We start from the raw sequence: 19,241 nt of genomic DNA, 5'->3' as shown, positions 1-19,241 counted from the left end.
TTTTGGTAAAATATCAAAATCTTAAACACATAAATCTCATCTGTTATTTTTTTCTATACCACACATTGAATTTAGATGATTACGTAGTGATTAATGATTATCTTGTTTTGTAGATTTGTTACACGAAATTAGTAAAAATGGCATAAAAAATGCATACGGGTCACAAGTCCCACTTGTGGACATTTTACACGAGCTCGTTGATCTCTGACAACTGCTTGGTTTTAACTTATTAAAAGCGCGCAAACTACCAAATTTATTGTTGGAAGATAGATATAACTGAAATGGGCCTAACGGGCTTTAATGGGCCAAGCTGGAACTCAACAAACAGGTACGAGATTTTTGAATTATTCTGATTCAGCGTCGAGAAAAAAGCTACGATTGTGTGTTTATTATTATTGCAACCATTTCTCTGCTGTTTCTTCGTCGTTTAGCTTCAGAGGACGACAATCCGGTAGGCGAGAGAGAGAGATTAATCAATCGGCGACCTTTTTAATTCGCTCGTAATTCGTTTTGATTTTCGTGTTTTTGCAACGAATTTAACAACTTGTAAGCTTCTTCTTCTTCTTCCTTCATTCTCTTTGTTTGATTGTCTTGGTGTTTAACTTTCGATGTTTCGACCTAGTCGTTGTTTTGAGATTTCTGATTCTACTTATGTGGAAGGAAAGTCTTCGATCTTTGAACCTGTTAAAGTAGATTAGCTTGTCTTGTAATAACGCGTTTTCATTTCTGAGATTTTGGTTATAGCTTTGTTTTAGGGATCTTATGATTTGGGATTCAATTATTGTGTGAAAGTCTAATAAGCTATGTTACCAAGATTAATATAAAAGTGGGCATATGAGTTTAGTTGCAGTTGTGATTTGATATATCGAAAGGATCGATTTTTTAAGGTCTTCTTTGATCTGTCATAGAATTAATCATTCATTCTTTGATTTGTCACAGCTGTGTGTGTGGGTGTGAGTTTCTTAAGAGAAGTCAGAAACAATGATTGGGTTGTTTAAAGTAAAGGAAAAGCAAAGAGAACAAGCTCAAAATGCTACTAGAGGAGGAGCTTCTGTTAAGAAGCAATCTGCTGGCGAACTTCGTCTTCACAAAGGTATATAAATGCCTTGTTGATCTTTTTTTTGTTCTTGCATCTCCAAGTTTCAATTTTTGGTGTTTTTTCCGATTTTGAACTGTGCAGATATATCAGAGTTGAACCTTCCTAGCTCTTGTTCAATATCTTTTCCAAATGGCAAAGATGATTTGATGAACTTTGAAGTATCCATTAAACCTGATGATGGATATTACCAGTTAAGTAGTGCTTTTTTTCCCACTGAAACCTGCGTTTTTGTCTCTTAAAAACTTTTTGGAAACTTATTTGTTTCTTTCTTACCAAATAAACAGCAATGGTACGTTTGTTTTCACATTCCAAGTCTCTCCTGTGTATCCACATGAAGCTCCAAAAGTTAAATGCAAAACCAAGGTAGGCCTCTCCTCCTTTTACATGCCTTATATAGTTTACAGCTTCTACTTCAAAATCGTTTGTGTTGTAGAAACTCTTTGTTGGTTTTCTTGTTTAGGTTTATCATCCCAATATCGATTTGGAAGGAAACGTTTGCCTGAACATCTTGCGTGAAGATTGGAAACCTGTTCTTAACATTAACACAGTTATCTACGGACTCTTCCATCTGTTCACGGTAATTAACCGGACAGTTCGATCAAACAAAGGTTTTTGTGTTATTTGGTTTCTGAACTGAGTGATTGTTTTTCACACAGGAACCCAATTCTGAAGATCCCTTGAACCATGATGCTGCAGCAGTTTTGAGGGATAACCCAAAGCTCTTTGAGACCAATGTTCGCAGGGCCATGACCGGTGGATATGTCGGTCAGACCTTTTTCCCGCGTTGTATCTAACAAAGCTCTGGTTTGTCTTCTTCAAGGAAAAAGATAAGAACCAAACCCTTTGTCCGCCATTGTATTTCTTCTCTTTCTCAAGGACCCTCGTTTGTTTGTTTGATCTTGTAAAATTACATTCCGCGTTAAAGTAACCCTTTCCTTATATCGAAATCTTGTCAACTTTAAGTTCGTGAGAATTCGATAAAGGAGACTAAAAGGAATTGTATAACATGTTTGATCTTTGTCATTTCTTGGGTTCCTTATAAATCATTTGTTTAAATTTCATTCGAAATACTGTTTGAAATATAGCCTTCATAACTGGATTTTTTTTTGTTTGGTTCGGGTTTGCTAAAACAATATTCTTGTTTCAGGTTTAGATTAAAATATAAATCACATCTATCCTATTCGATTTCCATTTTGATATCTAGAAAATAATCGATTTCATTCAACGTTTGATTCATATTTTTGTACACACGTTTTGATTTATTCGGTTTTAAAAAAAGCTTCAATTCTGTTTTAAAAAGTCTTGCTATGGCCTAAGGAATAATATGAAAAAACAAATGTTTACAATCCCTAACGACTAATGCTAGATCCAAATTCCTGTCTTTAATCATTATATCAATTTAGTATTTTGATTAAAGAAAAATAATTTTAAAAGTCCGAAAAGACACAAACTCAAAATTTTAAAACTATTTTTGAAAAAACAAATGAAAACCTAGAATGATTAATAATAGAAAAAACAAGTTGAAATATTTACAATCGCTAACTACTAAGGTTGGATCCAAAATCCGGTTAGTTTTCACATAATTATGTAAATTTTGTAAAATATTATGTAAATTTAGTATCCGAAGAAATATATTTATTTTTTTTCTGAAAAAACAAAACAATAAAAAAGCTTTCACAAATTAGAAAGAAAAAAATTAATAATTTAAAAGATATTTTTAAAAAATCCGTAAAAACTGAATATTAATTCTACATAATAATGGGAAAAATAAGTTAAATGGTTGGAATCTCTAACGACTGAAACTATATCCAAAATTTGGTTAGATTTCTTATCATTATATATTTTATTTTTAAAAACAAATACAAGTTTGAAAAAATTTATAAAATTCCAAAGAAACAAAAATAAGTTAAATGGTTGGAATCTCTAACGACTGAAACTATATCCAAAATTTGGTTAGATTTCTTATCATTATATATTTTATTTTTAAAAACAAATACAAGTTTGAAAATTTTTATAAAATTCCAAAGAAACAAAAACACAATTTTACAAAACCTGAATTAAAAACTTGAATTCTAAATTTAGATAACAATAAGAAAAACAAGTTAAATGTTTGGAATCTCTAACGACTGAAGTTGTATCCAAAATTCCGTTAGATTTCTTATCATTATAAAAATTTTGAATCCAATATTTTTAAACAAATACAAGTGAAAAAACTTATAAAATTCCGAATAGAAACAAAAATACAATTTAAAAAATCTGAATTAAAAACTTGAATTCTAAATTTAGATAATAATAGGAAAAACAAGTTGAATGTTTGGAATCACTAACGACTAAAGCTGGATCCAAAATCCGGTTAGATTTCATATCATTATATAAATTTAGAATCCAAATAAATATTTTTATTTTAAAAAACAAAGCTTCTAAAAATCCGAATATAGACTAAATAAATTTTTAACAACTATGTTTAAAAATCCGATTAAAATTTTGAATGATAAATCTAAATAATAATAAGAAAAACAAGTTGAATATTTGGAATCACTAACGACCAAAGCTGGATCCAAAATCCGGTTAGATTTCTTATCATTATGTAAATTTTGAATCCAAACAAATACTTTTAAAAAAAATCAAACACAAGAGGAAAAAGCTTTTTATATCATAATAGCAAAATAAAAGTTTTAAAAATTATTTTTTAAAAATCCGAATTAAAAATTTGAATGATAAATCTACATAATAGCTGGATCCAAAATCCGGTTACATTTCCTATCATTATGTAAACTTTGAATCCAAATTTATATTTGTATATATTATTTTAAAAACAAATACAAGTGTAAAAAGCTTATAAAATCCGAATAAAAACAATATCACAATTTTAAAGCTATTAAAAATTAATAAAGGGATAGAAATTGACCTGTTTCTTAATGGGTATCTGAATGGGCTTTCTGTTGGGCTGTTTATGAGAATCCAATCCAAGACGGCAAGACCCAACGCTGTTATTGATCCTTATCTCCCGAACCAGAGCATTGAAGATCCGACGACGTCCTTTGATGTCAAAGAAAACCTCCGAAGACGAAGGAGTATGAGAGAAGATATCGAGAGACGAAGGGAGAATAAGAATCAGAAACATCATCTTCTTCCACCACGCTACGAAATTCGAAGATGAAAGAGAAGCAGGAATCGACAAAGAGAATCACTTTGTAATTTTCCCGAAAGTGATCGTGACCTCTCTCGACATGGCGTTGTTACAGTTCGGCGATGTATATGGATCATCAAATTTCACGGTCACGAGCGATCAACGATTCTATTTGTAAAACCGTCACAGAGAAAGAGAAGAACTTTTTAGGGTTTAGAAGAAGAAAAGATGAATGTTTATAAAGAGAGGTTCACGCAAAAAAAAGAAACATTAGATTATTATTTTCCATTTTTCATGATTGGACTTGTAAGAAAAAAGGAAATTGATCACGATTACGCTCCGTTTACAACGGTCTTATTTTTCTAACCGCAATTACGGTCACGTGTTCCAAGTTTATTCAAGTTTCAGGTTTAGATTCAAAATTTCAAATCATATATACATACGTTTTGATTTATTCGGTTTGATCAGAACAAAAAGCGTTTTCAGCTTTCAAATTCAGTTGGTCTCGGTTAAAAGTCCACCTTTGCTTCACATAGTGGTTTTAAAATCGTTTGTGGTATAAAAAGAATCACAACATGACTACATGAGCAAGTCTCTCAGATCATTTCAGTTTCTTTAGAGCTCGCGATTTTCGCGTTTTCTCGATCTTTCTGGAAAACAAAATGCAACGGAGTGTAACAGAGACAACAGAGCCCAAACGGAACAGCCATCATTGACAGAAGCCCCTTTGAAAGGGCATCAGCCTCACGAACAGAGGAACCTTTCAAAGGATCAATACCTCTTGAGTCATACCCAAACAGTTTCTCTGACAAAATTCCAACCAAAGGCGCAGCAAAAGATGAGAATGACCCTTCGAAAGCACGGTCAAACGCGTAGATCATTGTACGGTGCCTTGGAGGAACGACTTCTGCAAACATTGGTGCATTGACCGCTGATCCGCACCAAGTTATGGTAAGACCCATCAGGAAGAGAGTTATCGAGAAGATTGAGTAGCTGCTTGTGCTTTGTGGGATTACTTTCAGAAGAATAATAGAGAATGGGATTCCCATGAATGCACTGAACTGCGCACACATCACTCTACCCGAATTCGGATATATCCGCGACATTTTATCCGCTATTATCCCTCCCATTAATGTTCCTATCGCTCCTCCTGTAGCAAATACCCCAAGCAAAGCTGCAGTCTGGTTATGATCGAAGCCTAAAACAAACAAAAAAAAAGACTGTTTACACTCAAGATCTCAGTTCTTGACAAACAATGGATGTTCAAAGTGTTTTTTGTAGGAAATGCCGTTTACCAATAAGCTCAAACCACATTGTAAAGAAAACCATCGCGGTCCACGGAAACGAACCAATGATTCCTTGCGCGACGATTATCTGAAAGGTACTTACTTTGACGACAGATTTTGCAGCTGCTAATGAATCATTCCAAACCGAGTTCGAATTCATCTTATGAGCCATTAGTTCCTCTCTACAATTACAATCAGAAAACCTCATCAAACTTTGGTCTTACTCTTAAAATTCAGGGTACAATTCTTGAGTGTTTTGTTTACCGTTCAATGTTCTTTCTCGGGTCAACAACGAAGAGAAAGACAAGTAATCCGATCACTGCGCTGAGCGCTGCCATCATTATAAAAGCACAACGCCATCCCGGTATGCCCCAAAACTCTGAACCAGCCATAACAGTTGCTACAACACCTCCTCCTATACCACCGATTGTACCAATGAGGTTCAACATTCCGAAACCAGCTCCTCTCGCACCATCCTTATAACTATCTGCAATAAACGATTGAAGCGCGGGTATAACAATTGCCAATCCAAAACCATTCACTGCTCTCCATAAAGCAACCTATATCACAAGACCATTCAAAAACTTATAACTTCAAAATCAAAGTCCTTAAAGAAACAGATCAAAAAGTACCTGAATGAAGTAGCTGCTGGCTCCAACTGCAGCAGTTGATAAAGCCCAACAGAAAGTACCTATTGCAAGAACAATGGGACGATCATAGGTAATGACAAGAACTCCTGCTAATGGTGATGCAAGTCCTTGAACAAAGTTTCTAACGAATGTTAAGTAGCCTAAATCTGATGGTCCTGCGTTAAATGCTTCACTCACTTCTTTATAAACCGAAGGCAATAGATTCTCGTCTGCACGTTCCATGATCGCAGCTAAGTTTATAAGAATCAATGATATCGAAACCCCCAAAAACGTTCCTGTTCTGTTCAAAAACAGAATAAACAAAAGAAAGTTTTGAGTTTTGTAAGATTCAGAACCAGAGACAATGAAACGGTTAACCATTTTTTTATGATTACTACTAAATTCAAAGATAAAGTAATCGATTAAACAGATCCACGAGCCAATCTTAGAACCCTAAAAAGTTTGAACAGATTCTGATTCGAATCAAATAAAACCCAAAAGGAGAAAAGTCAAAAAGGAGCTAACTTTATCTTCATGCTGTTAGTACGGTGATGGCGAGGGAACAGAGACCTGAAGAATTTAAAAGCGACGGAGATGATACCGGTACGAGTTCGAGCATGACCCATCAAAATCCAAAACTTGAACTCCCGAGTAACCGGAGCCGGAGTTTGGTTGCTTTCTATAAATATCGGATCTAAAGTTCCGACACGAATAGTTTTCTCGTACGATTTAACAACCGCCGAATTTAATATTAATTACAGTAACATGTTGGATATTCTTTTTGTTACTGACGTCATATTTCTTTGGATGATTCTTTCTGGATAAGTCATGAAGTGGCCATTAAGCCATTTAATTATGTAGATTAACGTATTTATTGGATTTAAAAAGATCATTAAGCACGTAACGTAGCTTGTTTGGTGGATCGTTACATGGTAAGTGTCGGGAACGTGATTACATTTATCTTTATTCATTTTTGGGATGTGAATGGATTGGTAACGTATAATTTAAGTTATATGTTAATCTTGGTAATTTTCAATTTAGAGCTGAAAATTATTGTTAGAAATAACATTATTAGAAAAGTCTTCTTCTTTAGCTCCTCCATGTTACCAGGAGGAAAATATCAGAAATATTGCTGAGTCTGAAATTAAGGGCCCATGGGCCTCGGACACATATACTAGACAAATCATGTTTCATTCAATTTAATAACGAAGTGCCCAAATTCGTTAATATTAATGCCGAGATCTTCGGCTGTCTGACAATTTTCATAATGTCTACATGCAGAATGAGCTAGTGATACAATAATATTGTGATTATAAGAAATATGTAATGTAATGTAGCAAACAAATCGAAACGTTTACAAAAGCACATATAATTTTTCTTTTTAAAACGCAATACTAACCAATATTGACCGATGCATTGAACAATAGTGAGAATAGTTGGATTATGACTTAAATGGACGCCGCACGATTAATTAGAATAATCAACAAATTAAATTAAAAGTAAGTACTAAGTAAGATTAAATGTACGTGACCACGCCGTACAAATTGAAAATTTATGTTAAAGATTCCCCCACGTGAATGATCTGATCCAAAGTCACTCTGACAGATTGGATTTTTTTTGGCGTCACCGATTTTATTTTTCATTTTAAACTTTAGTAGTTTTTGGATTTGTGACTATAAATGAGAAGACGTGGTTTAATAAAATAAAATAATAAACACAATTATTAGGAACTTTTTTTTGTTTCATTTGATTGTCTGCAATAATAACAAATGACATTTTATGAAATTACTTTTATTAATTTAAGGTTGTGAAAATTTAACAAATATGTAAATAGGATTTGTTAAAGTACTATATTAATTAGTTGGCTAAAAAAATAATAATGGCATGAGTCCAGCTGGGTGATTCTGCTTCCTGGCTTTGCTCACGCCTAACTGGAACCGCACGTGCTCCGACCACAATAGCCAAATTGCTGTTTGTTATCTTATTTCCATCCTTTTTAATATTACTAAAAAATGTTTTAGCTAGCTTCCCTAATTATGTGGATACATTTTTTTAATTCACATCAATGAATTTGGGAAAATCAAATAAACATGTAATTTTTGGAATAATTTGTTCGTCATTTTCTAAAATCCAATATGACCGTTTTAAAACTCTTTAGATGCTATACTAGGTTAAAAATTATGTTAGGAAAATGAGATCAGTTTCGAATTACGTTTTGACAACTCCAAGAAATAACATCAAATTTGGTGTAAAGCTTTTGTGAGTTGTATTAATGCGTTACAATATGAAAATGTGCAATATGTCGTCATAAAAAACAATGCAAAATCGTTAGTATATCCAGTTTTTATACTGATTCTTAATTCTTACAACGCTTTTTGTTTTTGTTTTTAAGATACAAATTTAAATTAAAGAAAATACGAAAAAAAAGAAGAAGGAAAGATCCGAATTCATTGAACAGTGGACGGGAGGGAAACAACGGGGAAGGGACCACAGCTCGTGCGTTACATAAATAGGACACGTGGAAGCTGACTTCCAGAAATAAATCGATCACACGTGTAGAAACAGACCACACGTGTGGAGACAAATGAATATTTGAATTTATTTATACTTAATGAATGAAAGTTACAGCCAATCCGCTTCAGACTCACACACACACCCAAAACAAAAAAAAAAACAAAAAAACTAAAAAGAAAGCTTCGTCTCTCTCTCTCTATCCCTCGTGCGCCAGTCTGACAAAGACTTAGAGATAGATTCAGAGATTCAGAGCTCTTCAATGGCCGCCGGAGGAGGAGGAGGAGGAGGAGGATCATCGTCGGGACGTACTCCGACGTGGAAAGAGAGAGAGAACAATAAGAAGAGAGAAAGAAGAAGAAGAGCCATCACTGCTAAGATTTACTCTGGTCTTAGAGCTCAAGGTAACTATAAGCTTCCTAAGCACTGCGATAACAACGAGGTTCTTAAAGCTCTCTGTCTCGAAGCTGGTTGGATCGTCGAAGACGATGGCACCACTTATCGCAAGGTAAAACTGAAAATTCCGGATTTCAATTTTTAGATCGGAATCTGAGCTTCTCTCAATTACTCATAATTCAATCGATGAATCTGTGCGATTGTTGTGTTTTAATTCAATCGAATTGTTAGAGACTCTTGAGATCTTGCGATTTGGATTTCACTTTTCACTGTTCGATTGGGTTGAATTTTCAATTTCCCCCTATTTGGATTGAAATCTGGTCTTCGTAGTGATTAGATCTGATTATGAATTCGATGGTTTCTGCTTTGGATCATCTAATTCTATAGATCATGTAAGTTTGATTATTGAGAAATTTTGGGGAAATCTCTTTTGCTTCTTGAGTCTTGACTAAAACATTGACTTTGACGGTTGCATCATCATGTGGTTTTGATTTAGTCTAGTCTTGGTCACTAAAATGGTTGATTCTTGTGGAAACAGGGGTTTAAGCCACCAGCATCAGATATTTCAGGAACTCCTACAAACTTCAGCACAAATTCATCAATCCAACCAAGTCCACAATCATCAGCTTTTCCAAGTCCTGCACCTTCGTACCACGGAAGTCCAGTCTCATCATCCTTCCCGAGTCCATCTCGCTATGACGGAAACCCTTCTTCATACCTTCTTCTTCCGTTCCTACACAACATCGCTTCTTCGATTCCTGCTAACCTTCCACCTCTTAGAATATCCAACAGTGCGCCTGTGACTCCTCCGTTGTCATCTCCTACTTCTCGTGGTTCGAAGCGGAAACTTACTTCAGAGCAATTACCAAATGGCGGGTCTTTACACGTTTTGAGACATCCGCTTTTCGCTATCTCTGCTCCATCTAGACTCGTCGTGCTGGTCACCAAACGCCACCTACAATACCGGAATGTGATGAGTCCGAGGAGGATTCGATCGAGGATTCAGGAAGGTGGATCAATTTCCAATCTACTGCTCCTACTTCACCAACATTTAACCTTGTTCAGCAAACTTCTATGGCCATTGATATGAAAAGGTCAGACTGGGGAATGTCCGGAATGAATGGGAGAGGGGCAGAGTTTGAGTTTGAGAATGGAACAGTTAAGCCGTGGGAAGGCGAAATGATTCATGAAGTTGGCGTAGAAGATCTCGAACTCACTCTCGGTGGCACTAAAGCCAGATGCTGAAAAACCGGTAAATCGAAACATGAAATCAGTTTGAAAATGGTGGTAAAAGATCAGATCAGTCTCCTTGTGGACCATAACAGAGAAAATCTTCAGCATTGTACAGTACATTGGAGCCGGAGCTCGCATGGTCGAGGAAGGTCGAAAAGGGTCGAACCTTAAACATACCGTTACATTCTCCGTTTATACTTAATTTATCACTGTGATGATGATAATGTTCTTAGAGATATATAATATCTTAATTGATCACAGGAAAAAATCGGTTTGTAAAGAGTTAATATCTTTGCGGATGTAGTAATATGATATCCACTTAGCTTTCCATAGACCAGAGTTTAATTTTAGTTTGGTTTCTTAATTATTGTGATTAGTTTAAGAGTTTGTTGTGTTGAGTTAGGTGATATAAAAAGGAAACCTCCACGAGCGGGGAGGATAATGGACCCCCACCATGTGGCCTGTCTTTTTTGTTCACTTTTGTTGGGACCTAAACAACAACAACTTCTTCCAACCATTTGCAAATTGTTTTCTAATTTTCTTTCTTTTTATACTATTGTTGATACTATTATTGTTATCTCCGCATGTCGTAGTTAAATTCTCATTTGTCGTAATTCACGGCACAAGACAATATTTTCATTGCCCATTTGATGAGGGAACTATGAGATGACCCACGTTGGGTCCACGTGATAGGTGAGAGTGGTGAGTTGCTTCTTTTCATATAGCTATTTAGTTTGGATTCGTTTTCATTTTAAAATACATATATATAACTAGTAAGTTTCAACAAGTCACATGATCGCATTTTGTAGCTTTGTCCAAAACAAGGTAAAACAAACAAACACATCTTAATTCATGTTTCTATCATTCTATGCGTGGCTCATCTCATCCAAACATCATTGTAACACGCAAAACAAACGACGGCTCAAACACAACTACTATATGTTAGGTCTTTGTACAACGTTACATTAGTGAACAAAAAAACATCTTACCACTTATTACTAGTATTTAATCATATTACAGTTCAATTAATGTATTTGAATGTTTAGTTTGGGGTTTAACTAATGGTAAATATGTTACTATATCCACTCCGTTATAATGATTTATTGCTGTGAGATGTTCGTCCATTTCGATAACTGCAATCTTAATAATCTCGTAATTCTTCTCTATATATTCAACCCCAACTGCGTCCAATCACCAAACACATTCTCATTCCACCAATTAAAGAAAGCATATCACTAAAAAAACTCTGAGGACCATGGAACTTCACGGAGCTCTAGTGGCTAGTCCGGGCATGGGACATGCCGTACCCATCTTAGAACTCGGTAAACATCTCCTGAACCACCACGGGTTCGACCGTGTCACTGTCTTCCTAGTCACAGACGATGTCTCACGTTCGAAATCCCTAATTGGAAAAACGTTGATGGAAGAAGATCCAAAATTTGTGATCAGGTTTATTCCACTCGATGTTTCGGGTCAAGATCTGAGTGGTTCACTATTGACTAAACTAGCAGAGATGATGAGGAAGGCATTACCAGAGATCAAGTCTTCAGTCATGGAGTTAGAACCGCGGCCTAGGGTTTTCGTAGTTGACTTGTTGGGCACGGAAGCTTTAGAGGTGGCTAAGGAGCTTGGGATCATGAGAAAACATGTTCTGGTTACTACCAGTGCTTGGTTTCTAGCTTTTACGGTTTATATGGCGAGTCTTGACAAACAGGAGTTGTATAAGCAGTTGAGTAGCATAGGAGCATTGCTTATACCCGGATGCAGCCCGGTTAAGTTTGAGCGGGCTCAAGATCCGAGAAAATATATTCGGGAACTCGCTGAGTCTCAGCGTATTGGGGATGAGGTGATAACCGCAGATGGGGTGTTTGTGAATACGTGGCACAGTCTGGAGCAAGTGACCATCGGGTCTTTCTTGGATCCAGAGAATCTCGGTCGGGTTATGAGAGGAGTGCCGGTTTATCCTGTTGGACCGCTGGTTAGACCAGCAGAACCAGGTTTGAAACATGGCGTGCTGGACTGGCTTGACTTACAACCCAAAGAGTCAGTGGTTTATGTTTCTTTTGGGAGTGGTGGGGCACTAACCTTCGAGCAGACAAACGAGCTGGCTTACGGTTTGGAGCTGACTGGCCACAGATTTGTTTGGGTAGTCAGACCACCGGCTGAAGACGACCCATCGGCATCAATGTTCGACAAGACCAAGAATGAGACAGAACCTCTCGATTTCTTACCCAACGGGTTTCTAGACCGAACCAAAGACATCGGTTTGGTGGTCCGTACATGGGCACCACAAGAAGAGATTCTGGCACACAAGTCAACAGGAGGGTTTGTGACTCACTGCGGATGGAACTCAGTTTTGGAGAGTATTGTGAATGGTGTGCCAATGGTAGCTTGGCCGTTGTACTCAGAGCAGAAGATGAACGCGAGGATGGTTTCTGGGGAGCTAAAGATTGCGTTGCAGATTAATGTTGCAGATGGGATTGTAAAGAAGGAGGTGATAGCTGAAATGGTGAAGAGAGTGATGGATGAAGAAGAAGGAAAAGAGATGAGAAAGAATGTTAAGGAACTGAAGAAGACAGCAGAAGAAGCTCTCAACATGACTCACATTCCATCTGCTTACTTCACCTAAAACTAATTAGCAAAAAGTTGACAATTTAATAATATCAAAACGATAAACATAATGTTCTCTTTATGGTTCAACAACTGAGAATCTGCTATGAATAAAGACATGTGGTCCAGAAACATGAACTTTGAATGCAAAACTAAAGAAAATAATCTGTGTATGACTTGAATGTTTTTGGTTTACTAGTGAGAGAAGTGAAGGAGCCATTGATAAACATCTATTTAAGAGAAATCTGGGAGGGGATCAAGCGGATACACTTACAGGTTCGGTAGCTTTCTTGAGCCATTCCATTTCAGTCTGGTTCATAAATGGGGCTAAGATGTCTTTGCACTTCGAATGATATGTGTTTAACCAGTCAATCTCTTCCCGTGTCAACTCGTCTAGATCGATAAGTTTCACTTGATATGGTGCCTGGAGAGAGAGAGAGATCGAGAGTTACTCAGATGTGCATGTTGATATGAGAACTACGGTATTAGTTAACAGACAACGAGTAAGTACCCAAGTGATATGCTCGAATTGCAAGTAGCCCTTGTCGCCAAAATTGAATTCAGTCTCAGCGTCATTGACAACAAGAACATTCTCCAACCTAATACCAAAGTTCCCGTCTTCATAGTAACCAGGTTCTGCAAATAAATGAATATAGACAGCTTTTAGAATATGATCAAGGTTAACCCGAACAGGAGAACTACCGAGTTTTTGTTGCAGACGGACCATCTGTTACAGTCATGGTAGCTTGAAGAGGTACATTCCTGGCACTCGGTCTGAAACTAACTTGGTGAGGTCCTACATATTAAACCATACATAATCATCGCAGAAAGTTAGTTGATGACATCTAGAATTTCAAAAACATTATTATCAATGACTCGATATTTATAAGAAAGAGAGAATAAAAAGAGGTATCTCATAACTTGCCTTCATGAACACAAAGGTAAGAACCAACTCCATGACCAGTACCATGTCGATAATCCAACCCATACTTCCACAAAGGAGCTCGAGCAAGAATATCAAGTGTATAGCCTGTAAATTCAGATATAGCCAATGCAACATATAAAAGATCAATAGCCAAATCTCAAGTTGGTACAGAAACAAAATTCAAGGAGATCATAACTTACCGTTTGTTCCCTTTGGAAACCGAGCATTTCCTAGTGCAACATGACCCTTGAAGACCTAAGGATGCGGCACATTGAACATATATCAGCAAATATGCTTATTCCAAATAAATAAGAATGTAATATTCAAAAGGTTATCATCAATAAGTACATACCGCAGTATAGCATTCCTTTTCATGAGCTGAAGGTTTTCCAAAGTGAACCGTTCGGGTTATATCAGTTGTTCCATCGAGATACTTTGCAGAAAGACAACAACAACGAAATTGTATTATAGAGCAAAGACTTTGATAAATACAAGGTAAGCTTATAGTATACACTCAATCATGTGATATTTACCTGTGCTCCTGAATCACATAAGTAAATTTTGTCGGGGTCCATCTCGGCACAAGCTTCTGGCTCTGGTGAATAATGAATAACAGCAGCGTTTGAACCAACCGATGATATAGTAGGAAAGCTTAAACCTCTAAAATGCTGCAACCACACGAGAAATGTGATTCATCTCTTTCATGGAAAGACAAAAGTTTAATATGTTATATGTAAACATTACCTCTTTTGAAGCTCGAAGACTTTCCAGCTTATCGCTCACAGTCACTTCAGTAAGCTTAGAGGTTTCTCTGTATTGTTTTGTTTTTTGCAGAAGAAAAACTCATTGCGTCATGAATCATGGAAAAATGGTTTGCAAAATCGGGAAAAACAAAACAAAGAAGAAAGAAGAAGCTTACGATGGTTTCTTTTTGCTTGCCTCTGCTTCCAAGAAGTATCCAGATGCTCCATAGAGCTCCTGCATCTATGGTTTCACAATGTTGAGTGACATAATCAATCATCAATATAGTAGTAGTGTTCAAGAAACAAAATTTTCATTTATTCAGTACCTGATTGTCGAGCCAAACAAGGTACTGGACAACAGCAGCACCATCACGAACATGTGCATTCTTGATCCCTTCGAGCTCAACCGGGTTCTAACATAAGTGAGAATAAGCATGTATGAATAAACTAAAACACGTCGAAAGAGATCACTCGTTTCAAAAATCATTCTTTATTACCTTCAAGGCTTTTGAGAGGGATATAGGGGATGGTTGCAGAAGGACCTTCTCAGCATCCAATTTGGAGTAAAGTGCATAGCAGCACGAAGCAGGATCCACCCATAACCGATCAGGCTGGTCAGAATCAATCTCCATATCCTTTGCAGCCTCATGTTGGACAGTTTTAGAGGCAAATGAAGAAATAAGTCGATCCGAAGCAAGCAAGGCCACATCTGAGATCACATCTGTGTATTCCCGGACTTCCACACCGAGCCCATTGAAATAAGAGTTTGCCTCATCAGACACTTTCTTTTTGTCAACATAGAGAAACGCAGAGTCGGTGGTAAGGATTGCAAACGCATGAACAACGGGACAATAAGCAACATCAGTTCCACGGATATTATATAGCCAAGCAACCTGCATCAAACCCCCAATCAAAATACATTCCAAAGCTGAACTGAGAAAAAGAGAGATCTTTTTACTACGAAAACACACCTCATCAAGAGCAGCGATGACCAAACCACGAGCACCCTCTTGCTTAAGCTTTGCCCTCAAATCTTCGAATTTATGGGAAACAGAACGGCCAGCAAACTCCAAAGGATGAACAACAACCGGACTCATCTCAGAAGGTGGACGACTCTTCCAAACTTCATCCACAAGATCAGTAGTTGTGGTGATTAGTTTCTGATTCTTCTTGGCAAACGATTTCCCCCATCTATTCGCAGTGTCTACCGAGACACACCATGAATCAACACCTATATTTGCCTCTTCAGGTAGATTCTACATTGTTAAACCATAAGCTAAATCAAAGAACACATCTCAAAGTTACAAAATTTATGGATTGATCAAAAGATTAGTTGAGGACTAACATCAGACATCCAAACTTCAACAAGAGGATCTTCTCCCATCCGCATTAGTGTCCACTCATCGCTAAGCTGTTGCAATGCTTGCAAGAAGTATCGACCATCTGTCCAAAGTCTTGCTTCCTTCTTCGTGATAAGTGCCAAACCTATATATTTATAATCGCCGATCAAATTCAATTCACTCTCGATCAACGATTCAATTCTAACAATATTTGAATCCAGAACAATAGAAAATAGAAACAGACCTGCACTTCCACTGAATCCAGACACGAACTCACGGCGTTTGTCTCGTGCAGAAACATACTCGCTCTACATACAATTTAAAAATCGAAACTTTCACTCAAATCAATGAACAATACATGATTAAGTAATAGTAGACGTATAATCAAGTAATCTGAGATCGGATCATGAATCAAAAAAGGGTAATTCAATTGAAAATAAATCAAACCTGGTGATAGTCTTCGGAAGGAACAACCAAAGCATCAAGAGGAGGAGAGTGAGAGGCCATTAGTGACCTCAACGAAGAGAGAATCTCGGACATGGCGATGTTTGGAGTTCAGAGAAGAATTTGACTGCTTCAAGGACGAACAGAACACAGATGCAGCAGCAGATAGATATAAAAAAGTACAGATATCACAGTTTTATGTTAGTAAACTTTACGTGTTCCAAGGAATCCTAATGGCTGACGCAACTAATTATTTTTTTTTCCTACACTTTAACGATTTGTGAAATTATAAGTTTTTGATAAAATATCCAATCAACAACTCCAATGAAAGAACACGTAATGAAATTTTGTTTTTATTTTACAACAAGGAATAAATAAGAGACAAATAATATAAAGAAACATGTACACACTAACCATTAATGGCGAAACTGAAAACACTCATAAAGAAAAGAAAGAAATTTCGATGGAATTGAGAAAAGAAAGGAAGATTTTTTTTTTTATGATTATTTAGCAGGAGGAGGAATTGAATGAAAAGAGACAAATAGAGGAAGCAATTTTTGTTTTTGTTTTAAGGTTGAGCAAGTCTTTTGACTATTGCAGCCATGTAGTTTCCTTGATGTTCAGCAAGAGCCAATTCTGTTTCTGTTGCTTCTCTTGACCCATCACCAGCGAACACACCTGCTCCATAAGGAGAGCCTCCACGTATCGAGTCCATCTTGAACATTCCAGCTCCAAATGTGTAGCCTATTGGTACAAATAGCATCCCATGGTGCACAAGCTGTGTGATTGCTGTCCATCTGCAACAGAACACACACGAGATGGAAATCAGCAAGTGTTTCTGAGCTTTAATGTGGAAACGATGGCAATAAAAATATCCACATTGCACACTTGGAGAAATACGCAAAAGCTTTAAGATTCCGCATTGTTATGCTTCTCTATATTCGCAAACTATCACAGCAACCGAGTGAATCAGCTGAAGTAAAACAGACAAATATCTAAGTGCAAATGATGACTAAAGAGAGTCCACATACATTGAGGAATCTATCTCAGAGCTTAAACACATGCAAATTATCGGAGGCAACACTCATGCCTATAGAATTGGTACTTTGGGTGATGAGAAAGTGAGAATCTAAAATAATCCAGTTTTACATGTTCTAAAGATCTCCCCTTACTAGAGCTAACATAAGCGTAGCATAAGTGCAAGCCTATCGTACCAAAAGAGAGACCAGGGTACTATTCAATGGTGACCAGATTGGACTTGAAATGGTCAATGGTGTAGTTAAGAAAGCAATTAAAGATCAAGCAAGCAATTCACCAGAATGATAGCCATCTCTGACAAGTTTCCTCTAAAGTACTAGACAAAGTCCTGACCACAACAACCTTTCAGGTTTTAGCAACCACCTATATACATCAAATTCAAGGTTGCATTTATTTCACATAGTGACTCTGTGATTATAGCAATTCAATACTTGTACTCCAAATTCAACTAATATACTTTAGAACCAATGCAAATGGTACTAAAGAGTATAAGAAAGAAGCAAAAGCTTACGCAGTGGTCTCTTGGCCACCTCCTTGAGTGCCAGTGCTCACAAAGAATCCAGCAGGCTTACCAGCAAGACTCTGCTCCTTCCACAATGATCCCGTCGAATCAAAAAACGCCTTCATCTGCGCAGCCATACAACCATACCTAGTCGGAAATCCAAACAGAAATCCATCAGCCGCCGTCAATTCCGCCGCCGTAATCTCCGGAATCTCCAAATCCTTAACCGGCGCCTTCATCTGCTCAACAACCTCCTGCGAAAGCGTCTCCGGAACTCTGTACAACGTCGCCTCCACTCCTTCGACGCTATCCACTCCCTTTTTCATCCTCTTCGCTAAGCTCTCCACATGTCCGTACATCGAATAGAACACGACGAAGATCTTGAGCGGTGACGAGATCTTAGCAGCCGTAGTAGTAATCGCTGGTGTTGTTGTTCCTCCAGTATTCGTCGCCGTTGTTCGATCGCCGTCAATGGTGGTTTGATCATCGTCAATTTGGATCGGAGCATTAGTAGCGTCGTTATCATCATCGATTCCGGGACCATCGCCGGTGGTGGCCGGCTTCTTCTTCTTGCTCGGAACACAACCTCCTCCTTTCCCCATCGAGAATATTCTCTCCCAAATTTTCCGTCAACGATAAGTTGGATTAATTTAAAATTTAAATAAATGAAAACAATCACTTGAAACAACTTTAGTTGTATTTTTAATCACCACTCTAATTTCGTGATTAAAAATGGGGTTAAGTGAAGATTTAACAGCTCACTTTATCACACTCAGGTCTACAAAAACGGCGCCGTATATGTTACGGTCAATTTTGAGTTGATAATTTGGGCCTAGTCTGTTGGTTTCATACAAGGAGTCCAACGTCTGACCTTCGATCACTTAATAGGCTTTCATTGGGCCATTTATGCTATGAGAAAAAACCCAAAATATAACTGAGCTCATTCATATTGGGCCTATCAATAAGGGATCCCCGATCAATATAATGGCAACAAGTAACTGATTAGTGATTAAAATCAAAATTTATTACAAAAATTGTAATGTATAACGTTATTAATATTCCGTTTTGATATCACATTATATTAGGGTTAACAAAATGACTAAAGTTGTGAATGATATATGTAATCGCTCCGTAATAATATGTACATAGAGAAAATTGTTTTGACATTATTTATAAATTATTAGCCTCTAACTATAATATGATGAGGGTGACTCATCAAATTTATCTTGTAAAAGTTTTCTCATTTTTTACTACTTTTTAACGATCCAGAATCTAAATTTGATAAAGAGAGAATCGTTTTTACTTTTTATGCATGAGTGTATATAGTACAGGTATATAAGTAGTATTATAATTAA

The 19,241-nt window shown here is 36.9% G+C and overlaps 8 protein-coding genes and 1 long non-coding RNA gene across 12 annotated transcripts; 4 read left to right on the top strand and 5 right to left on the bottom strand.

Annotated features, from left to right (window-relative positions):
- The first annotated feature begins 94 nt into the window (after window positions 1-94).
- On the top strand, window positions 95-2,198 carry RCE1 (RUB1 conjugating enzyme 1). Of its 2 annotated transcripts, none has more exons than NM_119844.6 (6): window positions 95-546; window positions 940-1,093; window positions 1,181-1,289; window positions 1,384-1,462; window positions 1,560-1,676; window positions 1,756-2,198. In NM_119844.6, the coding sequence occupies exons 2-6, from the start codon at window positions 982-984 to the stop codon at window positions 1,891-1,893; spliced, it is 555 nt and encodes a 184-aa protein (NP_568008.4). In that variant the 5' UTR covers window positions 95-546; window positions 940-981; the 3' UTR covers window positions 1,894-2,198. The 2 variants fall into 2 exon arrangements, with proteins under 2 accessions (NP_568008.4, NP_001154289.1); NM_001160817.1 differs by having other exon boundaries at window positions 395-451; window positions 1,756-2,180.
- A 1,770-nt stretch (window positions 2,199-3,968) lies between these two features.
- Window positions 3,969-4,226, bottom strand: AT4G36795 (uncharacterized protein; the record flags this gene model as incomplete). Its single annotated transcript, NM_001342418.1, has 2 exons — window positions 3,969-3,974; window positions 4,008-4,226. The coding sequence occupies 2 exons, from the start codon at window positions 4,224-4,226 to the stop codon at window positions 3,969-3,971; spliced, it is 225 nt and encodes a 74-aa protein (NP_001328207.1).
- On the top strand, window positions 4,053-4,259 carry AT4G36791 (uncharacterized protein; the record flags this gene model as incomplete). The annotated part of the gene is made up of 1 exon (NM_001125656.1): window positions 4,053-4,259. One exon carries the CDS (start codon window positions 4,053-4,055, stop codon window positions 4,257-4,259), a length of 207 nt encoding a protein of 68 aa, NP_001119128.1.
- A 386-nt stretch (window positions 4,260-4,645) lies between these two features.
- Window positions 4,646-7,007, bottom strand: AT4G36790 (Major facilitator superfamily protein). Its single transcript, NM_119843.3, has 5 exons — window positions 6,670-7,007; window positions 6,148-6,445; window positions 5,780-6,075; window positions 5,525-5,697; window positions 4,646-5,427 (listed from the first exon to the last, which is right to left on the bottom strand). The coding sequence occupies exons 1-5, from the start codon at window positions 6,768-6,770 to the stop codon at window positions 4,826-4,828; spliced, it is 1,470 nt and encodes a 489-aa protein (NP_195397.1). The 5' UTR covers window positions 6,771-7,007; the 3' UTR covers window positions 4,646-4,825.
- Window positions 7,008-8,774: 1,767 nt separating this feature from the next.
- Window positions 8,775-10,861, top strand: BEH2 (BES1/BZR1 homolog 2). The gene is made up of 2 exons (NM_119842.7): window positions 8,775-9,163; window positions 9,590-10,861. Exons 1-2 carry the CDS (start codon window positions 8,918-8,920, stop codon window positions 10,139-10,141), a joined length of 798 nt encoding a protein of 265 aa, NP_195396.4. The 5' UTR covers window positions 8,775-8,917; the 3' UTR covers window positions 10,142-10,861.
- A 571-nt stretch (window positions 10,862-11,432) lies between these two features.
- AT4G36770 (UDP-Glycosyltransferase superfamily protein) lies at window positions 11,433-12,984 on the top strand. Its single transcript, NM_119841.6, has one exon — window positions 11,506-12,984. The coding sequence runs from the start codon at window positions 11,540-11,542 to the stop codon at window positions 12,911-12,913; it is 1,374 nt and encodes a 457-aa protein (NP_195395.4). The 5' UTR covers window positions 11,506-11,539; the 3' UTR covers window positions 12,914-12,984.
- On the bottom strand, window positions 11,782-12,401 carry AT4G09385. Its single transcript, NR_142276.1, has one exon. It is a non-coding gene; the product is annotated as an other RNA (long non-coding RNA).
- APP1 (aminopeptidase P1) lies at window positions 12,747-16,593 on the bottom strand (the record flags this gene model as incomplete). Of its 3 annotated transcripts, none has more annotated exons than NM_001342416.1 (16): window positions 16,350-16,513; window positions 16,147-16,210; window positions 15,908-16,047; window positions 15,534-15,818; window positions 15,060-15,455; window positions 14,889-14,975; window positions 14,739-14,803; window positions 14,564-14,630; window positions 14,353-14,487; window positions 14,172-14,252; window positions 14,020-14,074; window positions 13,820-13,924; window positions 13,619-13,690; window positions 13,406-13,530; window positions 13,169-13,318; window positions 12,747-12,785 (listed from the first exon to the last, which is right to left on the bottom strand). In NM_001342416.1, the coding sequence occupies exons 1-16, from the start codon at window positions 16,440-16,442 to the stop codon at window positions 12,747-12,749; spliced, it is 1,959 nt and encodes a 652-aa protein (NP_001328936.1). In that variant the 5' UTR covers window positions 16,443-16,513. The 3 variants fall into 3 exon arrangements, with proteins under 3 accessions (NP_001328936.1, NP_001328935.1, NP_195394.4); NM_001342417.1 differs by lacking the exon at window positions 12,747-12,785 and adding an exon at window positions 12,910-12,915; NM_119840.7 differs by lacking the exon at window positions 12,747-12,785 and having other exon boundaries at window positions 12,922-13,318; window positions 16,350-16,593.
- A 3-nt stretch (window positions 16,594-16,596) lies between these two features.
- AT4G36750 (Quinone reductase family protein) lies at window positions 16,597-18,611 on the bottom strand. The gene is made up of 2 exons (NM_119839.6): window positions 17,896-18,611; window positions 16,597-17,143 (listed from the first exon to the last, which is right to left on the bottom strand). The coding sequence occupies exons 1-2, from the start codon at window positions 18,486-18,488 to the stop codon at window positions 16,915-16,917; spliced, it is 822 nt and encodes a 273-aa protein (NP_195393.1). The 5' UTR covers window positions 18,489-18,611; the 3' UTR covers window positions 16,597-16,914.
- Window positions 18,612-19,241: the final 630 nt, after the last annotated feature.

The sequence above is a fragment of the Arabidopsis thaliana genome, chromosome 4 (genome assembly GCF_000001735.4).
Source record: "Arabidopsis thaliana chromosome 4, partial sequence".
Lineage (NCBI taxonomy): Eukaryota > Viridiplantae > Streptophyta > Magnoliopsida > Brassicales > Brassicaceae > Arabidopsis > Arabidopsis thaliana.
This window is presented reverse-complemented; position numbering and strand designations above follow the sequence as displayed.

Coding starts and splice junctions, on each gene's coding strand:
- RCE1 (NM_119844.6), top strand. CDS start 982: ATGATTGGGTTGTTTAAAGTAAAGGAAAAGCAAAGAGAACAAGCTCAA. Junction 1,094..1,180: donor CGAACTTCGTCTTCACAAAG/GTATATAAATGC, acceptor TGAACTGTGCAG/ATATATCAGAGTTGAACCTT. Junction 1,290..1,383: donor CCTGATGATGGATATTACCA/GTTAAGTAGTGC, acceptor CCAAATAAACAG/CAATGGTACGTTTGTTTTCA.
- AT4G36790 (NM_119843.3), bottom strand. CDS start 6,770: ATGGGTCATGCTCGAACTCGTACCGGTATCATCTCCGTCGCTTTTAAA. Junction 6,446..6,669: donor ACTAACAGCATGAAGATAAA/GTTAGCTCCTTT, acceptor GTTTTTGAACAG/AACAGGAACGTTTTTGGGGG. Junction 5,698..5,779: donor CCGAGAAAGAACATTGAACG/GTAAACAAAACA, acceptor TTGTAATTGTAG/AGAGGAACTAATGGCTCATA.
- BEH2 (NM_119842.7), top strand. CDS start 8,918: ATGGCCGCCGGAGGAGGAGGAGGAGGAGGAGGATCATCGTCGGGACGT. Junction 9,164..9,589: donor ATGGCACCACTTATCGCAAG/GTAAAACTGAAA, acceptor TTGTGGAAACAG/GGGTTTAAGCCACCAGCATC.
- AT4G36770 (NM_119841.6), top strand. CDS start 11,540: ATGGAACTTCACGGAGCTCTAGTGGCTAGTCCGGGCATGGGACATGCC.
- AT4G36750 (NM_119839.6), bottom strand. CDS start 18,488: ATGGGGAAAGGAGGAGGTTGTGTTCCGAGCAAGAAGAAGAAGCCGGCC. Junction 17,144..17,895: donor GGTGGCCAAGAGACCACTGC/GTAAGCTTTTGC, acceptor GTTCTGTTGCAG/ATGGACAGCAATCACACAGC.